This window comes from Camelina sativa, chromosome 12, assembly GCF_030686135.1.
Source record: "Camelina sativa cultivar CO46 ecotype springtype chromosome 12, ASM3068613v1".
NCBI lineage: Eukaryota > Viridiplantae > Streptophyta > Magnoliopsida > Brassicales > Brassicaceae > Camelina > Camelina sativa.
The window spans coordinates 19,345,064-19,355,521 of NC_141891.1; the positions used below are offsets into that span (position 1 = coordinate 19,345,064).

The following is a 10,458-nucleotide window of genomic DNA, read 5'->3' on the forward strand; positions in this document are numbered from 1 at the left end:
CCATTTTTCCATCAAAATTCTAAGAAATTTAGAACTCACGTTACAAAGGTTAATTGGTCGAAAATGATTTTACGGGGTTTATCTTCTTTTGGGATAAGAGATATGTTGGTTTCATTTAGGTTTTTATTAGATATCCCAGAGAGAACAATTTATTCACCATCTTAATTAAATCAGCCTTAATTATTCTTCAAAAAAACGTTAGAAAAACAAAGCTGTCATCAAATTCATTCATAAACTTTTTATGGATCAAGAAGAGTAAGACTCATTTGACTTCCTCTTCATTAATTTCCTTAGTAAAGTAACCGTCGTGACAATATCCCGAAAGACGTGTTGGAGTCGCTCAAATTAAAGGAGGAGAATAGATATCTAAAGTACTCCATGACTATTTTCTCTATTTCTTCTTCGGTATCGACCCAAAAAAAAAGAAAAAAAAAACTACTTTGAAGGTACACTCTGTTATTGTCACTTTCCAGCTCTCAATTCTCAATTTCGTTTTACTAGACCCAAAAATTATACGAAGTTTACTGACTGATGCTGATGCATTAGTAGTGTATTAGCCTGATTCTCAGTTCAAATAAATTTCGCTTTTAAAAATCTTATAATAAATTTTAATCTATGCGTTACAGTTCTCAAAATATGATATTCCCTTAAAGTAGAGCAAAAAAGACTTAGACGAGAGTCCCACCAGTGACGTATTCAGTGAAGGCGAGAGCAACAAGGCCGAGCATCGCGAAACGACCGTTCCATAGCTCAGCGTCTGACGTCATGAACCCTTTTGACTTTGCCTCCGCCCTTATTCCTTTAAACAATGGAACCATCGATGCCAACGTCAGCAACGCCGTTGTTCCAAGAAACCACCCGACGCCACCGTCGGAGATCTGAGCGAACACGTTCTCTCCCTTCGACAGCTCCACCGCAATGGCAGCCACGAACCCAACCATGGCTAGTCTCCCGTTGATCCTCTCGGGCGCTGGACCGCTGAATGCTAGTAAATCTCTAAACTTCGTACTCACCTAAACAAGAAACCAAATCATTCAACTCACAAATCTTTTATATATATCAACAACATGCATTATACTGGAGGAGGAGACTAAACTAACACAAAATCTCAATTAGTTCATATATAGTTATATACCTTAGGCTTGCTAACTGGAGGAGGAGATGGTGGCATTTGCGGTTGAGCGGCCGAGGTCGAGGGCACGGAAGAGTCTTCCTTGATAGGATCTCCCTGAGCCATGCACCTGACTCCAACCGGAGCATTTCTCTTGAAGAAGAGTTGGCTTGTCTTTCTGATGTTGCGTGAACTCAATCCACCGGAAGGAGAGGCGAACACTGACTGCATGTTGAACGACGCCGTTGCCATTTCTGAATAGGTTTTTTAAAACGCTAAGGATCGAAGGAGATTGGAAGTAGTAAGAGGAATTGAAATTAACTCTAAAAGACTTTAGGATTGAGATTGGAGTTGGTTTTTGGTGTAACTCAAAGATCATCTCTTTATTTATAGAGTGGGTGAAATGTGAATGATAGGTCCAGTATTTTCCTGAATTACATGTATAGATTTATCTTTATTTATGTATGGGATACCACCAAGATTACTTATTTTTATGTTTTGTGTTTGTGGTGTGTAGTAGAGTAATAATATTAGTAGAAACAAATATAATAAAAGAAAAGAAAAAAAAAAACTAAAAGTTGCAAACTTTACTCTTTTGGGAAGAAAATGATTTCTGATCAGTAATAGTGTTTTCAATCTTATGAGATTTTTTTCCATCTTTATTGTAACGACTAACAAATTCATTGGTCAATGTTTTATTTGTAAAACGAAATCTAATTAAATTATTAAAAAACGAAATTTAATCATCGGAAATCGTTGAAAATGTAAAAAAAAAAGAATTAATATATCAGGAATATGAGTTGGACGCTAAACACAAAGACACGTCGTAGCCAAGAATTTTAAAACGAGAGAGTGAGTTGAGATCTCAAAGGAACCACGTCTAGTTGAAAAATTGCAAATAAGCTGATGACGTGCCTTCTTTTATCACGTACAGAGACATATCTTCCTTGTATTTTTGTGGTTGGCCAATGCAAGACACGTAAACAGAAAAAGATTTGTCAAATATTAGAAACTAAGTTGGCTGGTTCGGAATATTTCATTCACTGGGGAGTCGCAGTCGTAGTCGCTTTCGCTTCGTATTGGAACTTACTTGATTTCATTATGGCAAACCCATGCCGACTCCTTTAGATCCTTTCTGTTTCCCATACATGGCTGATGGCTGCGGCCTGCGTGCCCAATTCTCCTACGTCCCCTTATATTACGCATTGGAACGGTAAATAAGAAATACACATATTTACATCAATAAAACTACATATCACTTACATGATGTATTTCAAATACGTACGTAAAAAACCTGTGACCATAACTTTTTTTGTTGTTGTTAAAAATACTATTATGTGTGTGAACTTGGTTAGCGAGATGGAATATGCGGGATTAATAGATCGGTCCAGATACACGTGTTGAAAGTTGAAACCTGAATTTATAGTTTTTTGAATTTCATATGTTATATGCCGCCAACGTACTCCTCGAGACCGCTTTGATACTTTTATTTCAAATGAACTACTATCTCTAAAGTATATTCATTTGAGAACTCGGCTAAAGAAAGAGTCTGGAAATTTTAACAGCCTCCACAGCTGCTTTGCCAGAAAGACAATAAATTCTACCATTGTTTAAAGCTTAGTTTGTCTTTCAAAAATCAAATACAAATCAGTTCCCATGAAATCCAATGTAACTTTTTACTATCTGCTTTATTGCTTCACCAAAAATCTGCAATCATACTACTTAACTTGGAGCATGTAACTTTTGATAAAAGAAAGCATGACATTACATATGTTGTAAAGGGTCTTCTGTCATTGGTTTTATCAAAATTTTCTCTCCTCCCATGGATAAGAATATTGAGGACCATAAACTAACCCTCTTATGCAGTCTATCTCTCATAAATGCAGAGATTTCCAGGTTTGACCCATGAATTTTCATAGGGAGACCCAAGTGTCCTCATACCTCCTTCTTGTGATATTCGTACTATAGGTTTGATATCTTGTCGCATATAGGGCGGGACCTCATTTCCAAACATGATGGATGATTTGAAAAAAATATTTCCTTATCGAGACACTTTGCTATAAGAGTGGATTACTTTCTTGCTTTGCTGAGCATCCGCTATGCAAAAAAAAGAGACACTCGTCAGCGAAAAATAAGTGAGAAACTTGTGAGCTTGCGTCCGAAATATGTTCCCTCTCCCTCGACCCTCCTAATCATGACAATTAGGACCTCCGTACATAGTATAAATAAATACGGAAAATTAGATCCCTTTAACGGATTCCACAAGTTGGTTTAATCCTTCCTTTTGGGTATCCATTGATCAGTAGTCGATAGGAGACGAAAATAATACAGTTCATAATCCACCCCACCTATAGTTGATCATATCCCATTTTTTTCCATCAAAATTCTAAGTAAATCCCACTACACTCAATCATATGTTTTACTAATATCCATTTTAATCGCCATAATTTTTTTTTTGATTGGCTTGGTTAAATCAGAGAACATGAAAGTTTTTTTGAGTAATGAGAAGGGAGATTTACTTACATGTTATACATTTTAGGTAATATTACCAGAATCTACAAAAAAAGATTTTATTACTAGAATATTTAGGGTATTTTCAAAATACCCAGCGAGCCCTTGTTTTATGTTACCGGAAAAAAGTAATTACAAAAATACCATTGCCACATGAGACGCCACGTTAGAAATCGCTGACGTCTATTAAATAACTCAGCCGTAACGCGTTACAGAGGTAATGACGGCTGAGTTATAAGTATGTTGCGGCTGATTTATGGAGAAAACATTTGAGTAAGAGCGGACGGCTGACTTAGAGCATAACTCAGCCAAGCGTTACGACTGACTTATTAAAATCTGGCTGAGTTATGCTCTAAGTCAGCCGTCCTTACGGCTGAGTTTTCACCCGATGGTTGAGTTGTCAAAATTTTGGCTGAGTTATAACTACGACACGGCTGAATTAAATTTTTCTGGGTGGCTGAGTTATGAAAAACGGCTGACTTATGAGATGTAGTTACGGCTGAGTTATGGTTAAAAACTATACTTAGCCGTGATAGACTGACTTATCGTACAACTCGGCCATTTCACGGCTGACTTAGTAGCGAAAGATTAATTACTAGAATATTATTCAGTTACGGCTGACTTATTAAACGATACGGCTGAGTTACATATTTTCAGTTATGAAGCGACTGATTTTGGCTGCCATTTTTTTGCTTTTTAATTACTGTACTGTTGTGACTGAGTTATAATTTGTTTGATGGCTGAGTTTTATTTAGGCTGAGTTATTATTTGTTTGATGGCTGACTTGCCATGTCAGACGCATCATCCATGGCAGCATTCCATGTCATCATCTTTCTTCTCCGGAAATACGAAACGTCGTTCCTTCGACTCTTGTTCTTACATGGTTTTTACCTTGTTCTTCTACTTCTTCTTCACTTTCTTCTTCACCTTCTTCTTCACCTTGTTCTTCTACTTCTTCTTCACTTTGTTCTTCATTTTCTTTCATGGATCCAGTTCTGGTACTAGTTGTTTCCGGTAATTGGGTAAAGAAACATAGATATGTATTTAACACCGACGATAGAGGATGTATAGTTGTGCAGATAGATGGAGGCACAACACACGACAAGCTTGTGGAGCTTGTTCTTGAAAACTACGGATCGGACGCGTTTAGCCATGAGCTAAACGCATGCTCTCGATGTAAACAAGTTGGGCACGATGCGAAAACTTGTCCGATGCAGTATTATTGTAATACATTTGTTTTATTTTGTGCAATAACTCAGGCATCAAGCATTATAACTCAGCTGTCATATTAATCGACGAGACCTCTCGTTTTCCGCTTTCAGATTATTCCTTGTGATAACTCAACCATAAAACATTATAACTCAGCCGTCATAAGAATCGACGAGACCTTTCGTTTTCCCATAAATACTATAACTCAGCCGTTAGCCACAAAACATTATAACTCAGCCGTCATAAGAATCGACGAGACCTTTCGTTTTCCCGTAAATACTATAACTCAGCCGTCAAGTAATATAAATCAACTGTTTGCTTTCATATTATATCTTGTGATAACTCAGCCACAAAACATTATAACTCAGCCGTTATATGAATCGAGGAGACCTTTCGTCTTCCTGTAAATACTATAACTCACCGTTAAGTTTTTTTTCGGGTTGTGACATGGAAAATCCAAAATGATATGTATTTTAATTTGTTGATGTGTATTTTTTTTTTTTTTTTTAATCAAAATCGAAAAACTAAACTCAAAGGATAAATTGTAATTAACCCAGGGCACTAAACGTTTGAGCAATTTTTAGAAGATTGTTAGATATGAGGAATAAAACAATTTTTGGTTAACATTTGAATAATTCTTTCTAATGAGAATCTATATATATAAAGTTCACTTTACTCATTTCTGGTACTGCCACGTCAGCCACATCCTCTTTAATTTTTGTGGGCCTTACAGATTTTAATAAAGACTTTAAACAATTATACAAATGATAAACTGATCCACTAGATTTAATCCAAAGTCTGTAGACCCAACACTATTTCATCTAAAATCTGTAGGCCCAGCCCTACTTTTAAATCATGTGGATTCAACCTGATAATATTTCATCCAAAGTTCAGCAGTGTGAATGAAACTTTATTTTATTATTCAATCATAAAAAAAAAATGAAAGAAAAGAATAGAGCATCTACCCGATATATATGAAGTAAAACACTGAATTTGGAATAATATTATTACCTATTCGTACCTAACTTTTCATGTATCATTTATGCTTAGTTCTTTTACATATACGTGCATCATATGGTTAAGACAAATAATTATAAGAGACAAATAAAATATTTTCTTAGCAAGAAGACAAGAACTATGGTTAGAATCTCCATTGATCTTGTAATTATATATCACCTAAGCAATTTTTTTTACTTTAAAAGAAATTTAAAATATTCATTTAGCCCATATTTATGTTAATTATAACTAATAGAAAGTTTAAATAAAAATATAATTAGTAAAATAAATAAAATATTAAAATAAGAAAACAATACTATAATTTTTTATTAGTGGTAATAATATAATTAAAATTGTCTATTAAACTGATCATAATTAAAATTATAAATGTATTATTGAGTTTTAGAATGGAAGTAAATTTTAAATTTATGATAGAATAAAAAAATTATGTAATTGTGTATTATAGAGTTGTAGAATGGAAGTAAAATTTAAAATTATGGAAGAATAAAAAAATTCAGTAATTGTATTTATAAAATTTTAAACAAGAAAAAAAAATAAAAGTGAAATATTATTTTATAACATGATCAAAAAGGAAAAAAATTTGATGTTTTGTTAATTGAATCAAATGCTTCTAATCCAAATTTAAGTATTGAAAGATAGTAATTAAAGAGAAAATAGTTATAATATATCTTGAAAATCATTTTACAGTCTAATAGTTATGTGTGATCCAATAGAAGGTGGAAAAAAGTAGATGTCAAAAAGAGTGCATCATCAATAATGACGAAAGAATTAAAATTTAAAATGTTTGAAAATGAATTAGTAAAACTTGAAAAGATAATAGGGAATACACAATCACACATGACTAAATTAAAATCTCTGACATCTCATTAATTGTGTGAAACGAATGAGTTTGTAGAAAAATAAATGACATACATTATTAAATAGATTATTAGATTCCAAGTCGGGTTTATCAGTTTGGCCATATAATCATGGAAAGTGGGATAAGATATGCACTTTCATGAATTGGTCGTGTATGGTACGTTGCAATTATTTCGATGGGTAAAGCAAGCTCGGTAAAAATGTTATAACGATATAATATTATATTTTACTTTTAAGCAATATTCATGAGATTTGGTATATTCAAATTTATACGGAATAATGTTATATTAGTATCAACATCTAATCATAAATAATATATATAATTAGATCAACAATCGATCAACATCAAAGCCTTTAAAAAATATTTTTAATAAAATATCTGAATAAGAAATAAACTCTCTTAATGATAAAAGATCTTGAAGTAGTCATCAATGTCGTTTATTTTTCTTAATATTACCACATGACATATATTTAAAAAGATTTACCCTCAAAACTTTGAATGATTATATTCGAGCTCAAAAAATTATATTAATATAAAAATATTTAAATTAAAATCCCGCGCTTGCGCGGATACAAATTATAGTATATCATAAATTAGCTTTCCTGCCACAAAAGCAGATTATGTTTTGGATATTAGCTCCTATTTATGTGTAAACGTACGAGATCATTTTAGAATTCACATTACAAAGGCAAATTGGTCCAAAATGATTTTACGGGTTTCTCTTTTTGGGATAAGACATATATATATGTTAGTTTCATTTAGTTTTTCATCAACAATTCCACAGCTAAAAAATTTATTCACCATCTTAATAAAATCAGCTTTACTTATTCTCCAATAACGTTAGAAAAACAAAGGTGTTATCCCAAACGGCCAGCCGGTCATGAAACCTTTTATGGATCAAAAAGAATAAGACTTATTTAACTTCCTCTTCATTAACTTCCTTAGTAAAGTATAACCACCGTGAGAATATCCCGAAAGACGTGTTGGAATCGCTCACATGTAACGAGGAGAATAGATATCTAAAGTACTCCATGACTATTTTCTCTCTATTCCTTCTTTGGTATCGACCCAAAAACTACTTTGAAGGTACCTTCTGTTATTGTCATTTTCTAGCTCTCAATTCTCAATTTCGTTTTAACCCTTTTACTTGACCCAAAAATTATACGAAGTTTACTGACTGATTCTAATGCACTAGTAGTGTATTAGCCTAATTCTCAGTTCAAATAAATTTTAATCCGTGTCAACACTTCGCTTTTAAAAATCTTATAATAAATTTTAATCTATGCGTTACAGTTCTCAAAATATGATATTCCCTTAAACTAGAGCAAAAAAGACTTAGACGAGAGTCCCACCAGTGACGTATTCAGTGAAGGCGAGAGCAACAAGGCCGAGCATCGCGAAACGACCGTTCCATAGCTCAGCGTCTGACGTCATGAACCCTTTTGACTTTGCCTCCGCCCTTATTCCTTTGAACAATGGAACCATCGATGCCAACGTCAGCAACGCCGATGTTCCAAGAAACCACCCAACGCCACCGTCGGAGATCTGAGCAAACACGTTCTCTCCCTTGGACAACTCCACCGCAATGGCAGCCACGAATCCAACCATGGCTAGTCTCCCGTTGATCCTCTCGGGCGCTGGACCGCTGAATGCTAGCAAATCTCCAAACTTGGTACTCACCTAACCAAGATAACAAATTATTTAACTCACAAATATTTTTCATTTATCAACTACATGCATTATACGGGTACACTTCGAGCTTAACATGATTACAAGACTATGTTATCGCAAAGTCGCAATTAAATAATCGAAATTTAATGATATATATTAATGAATTTGATCCTTGGATCATACCTTAGGCTTGCTAACTGGTGGAGGAGGAGACGGTGGCATTTGCGGTTGAGCGGCGGAGGTCGAGGTCGAGGGCACGGAAGGGTCTTCCTTGATAGGATCACCCTGAGCCATGCACCTGACTCCAACCGGAGCATTCCTCTTGAATAAGAGTTGGTTTGTGTTTCTCATGTTGCGTGAAGTCAATCCACCGGAAGGAGCGGCGAACACTGACTGCATGTTGAACGACGCCGTTGCCATTTCCTGAAGAGGGTTTTCAAAATTTTTAAGGATCCAATAAGAATGAAGTAGTGAGAGGAGTTGAATTAACAAAGACTTGAGGATTGAGATTGGAGTTGGTTTGTGGTGTAACTCAAGATCATCTCTTTATTTATAGAGTAGGTGAAATGTGAATGACAGGTCTAGTATTTTCTGAATTTTATGTCTTTGTTTATCTTTATTGATTTATGGGATAATAAAATTACTTACTTTATGTTCCGTGTTTGTGGTGTGTAGTAGAGTAATAAGTAGAAACAAATATAATAAAAGAAAAGAAAAGAAAAAAAAACTAAAAATTGCAATGATTCCTCAGTAATAATGTTTTCAAACTTTTGAGATTTTTTTCCATCTTAATTGTAACGACTACAAATTCATTAGTAATGTTTATCTGTAAAACGAAATCGAATTAGATTAAAAGGTAAATTTAGAACTATTCCATTTAAAATCGTTGAAATGTAAAAAAAAAAAGAATTAATATATCAGGAACTTGAGTTGAAAGCTAGACACATAAACACGTAGTAGCCAAGAATTTAAAACGAGAGGAAAGTGAGGTGAGATCTCAAAGGAGCCACGTCTAGTTGAAAAAGTGCAAGTAAACTGATGACGTGCCTTCTTTCAGCACACACAGAGACATATCTTCCTTGTCTTATTCTGATTGGCCAATGCCAAGTGGGTTTGGTAACAAAACGTACGTAAACAAAAAAAAGATTTGTCTCAAAATATTAGAGACAAAGTTAATTAACGGCTCGGAATATTTCATTCACTTGGGCGATTTTTTATTCTGGTAGAGAGAAGTCGCAGTCGATCTCATTTTGTATTGGAACTTACTTAACTTCATTATAGCAGACCCATGCTGACTCCTTTTGATCCTCTCTGTGTCTCATTCATGGCTGCGTGCCCAATTCTCCTACGTTCCCATATATTATACGCACTGGAAAGGTAACAAAGAATACACATATTTACATCAATATATAAAATGTGGTATTTGCTAAAAATCTTAGTATATACTACCTTTTGCATAGAGGAGAGATATACTTCATTACTTATCACGTAAATTATTTACATGTTGAATTTCAAATACGAAAAAGACTCTGACCATTACTTGTAGACTCCGATTAATTCTCTCATAAGGTCATTGAAAGGCCAACAATAAGTCCCCGAAGCCCATAAGCCCACTCGTGTTCAAAAAATAATAAGAACGAGAGAAAAAGAGCAGCACAAAAGCATTCTTCTGGTCTTGCCATTTTTTTTTTAACAAAGCTTGTATGACAACCTTTGTTGTCCCATAAAGTTCTCATGACCTTGCATAAGCTTTTGTGTGCATGTTGCATAAGTTTTAACTTATATATATATATACTCTGGGGGTATCCACATCATGCACTTTGTTCTTTGAGATTGTTCTTTAGAGTACATAAACTGATAAACTTGTAAATTGTGATCATGGTATAGAGGCATCACCGCATCGGTAGTCTTCTGATGAATACTACGATTAATACTAGAGCAGTGAGATGGATAAATTTAATCACTTGTTATAAGTTCTAGCACTTAGGATCGTTATTTTGGTTTGCTTGCACTATCTTGACTATTTGGAGCCGGAGACATTGTATTGTATCCATATAAACATTTTTTAATAATGTGTATG

The 10,458-nt window shown here is 34.3% G+C and overlaps 2 protein-coding genes across 2 annotated transcripts; both read right to left on the minus strand.

Moving 5' to 3' along the window:
- Positions 1-569: 569 nt before the first annotated feature.
- Positions 570-1,595, minus strand: LOC104732174 (early light-induced protein 2, chloroplastic-like). Its single transcript, XM_010451711.3, has 2 exons — positions 1,136-1,595; positions 570-1,013 (listed from the first exon to the last, which is right to left on the minus strand). Exons 1-2 carry the CDS (start codon positions 1,361-1,363, stop codon positions 669-671), a joined length of 573 nt encoding a protein of 190 aa, XP_010450013.2. The 5' UTR covers positions 1,364-1,595; the 3' UTR covers positions 570-668.
- Positions 1,596-7,959: 6,364 nt separating this feature from the next.
- LOC104732175 (early light-induced protein 2, chloroplastic-like) lies at positions 7,960-8,971 on the minus strand. Its single transcript, XM_010451712.3, has 2 exons — positions 8,562-8,971; positions 7,960-8,387 (listed from the first exon to the last, which is right to left on the minus strand). The coding sequence occupies exons 1-2, from the start codon at positions 8,796-8,798 to the stop codon at positions 8,043-8,045; spliced, it is 582 nt and encodes a 193-aa protein (XP_010450014.1). The 5' UTR covers positions 8,799-8,971; the 3' UTR covers positions 7,960-8,042.
- Positions 8,972-10,458: the final 1,487 nt, after the last annotated feature.

Bases quoted from the DNA above. Each gene is read 5' to 3' on its own strand.
- LOC104732174 (XM_010451711.3), bottom strand. From the start codon at position 1,363: ATGGCAACGGCGTCGTTCAACATGCAGTCAGTGTTCGCCTCTCCTTCC. The intron at 1,014-1,135 runs GTATATAACTAT...TTTCTTGTTTAG, and splicing joins CTCCAGTTAGCAAGCCTAAG to GTGAGTACGAAGTTTAGAGA.
- LOC104732175 (XM_010451712.3), bottom strand. From the start codon at position 8,798: ATGGCAACGGCGTCGTTCAACATGCAGTCAGTGTTCGCCGCTCCTTCC. The intron at 8,388-8,561 runs GTATGATCCAAG...TATCTTGGTTAG, and splicing joins CACCAGTTAGCAAGCCTAAG to GTGAGTACCAAGTTTGGAGA.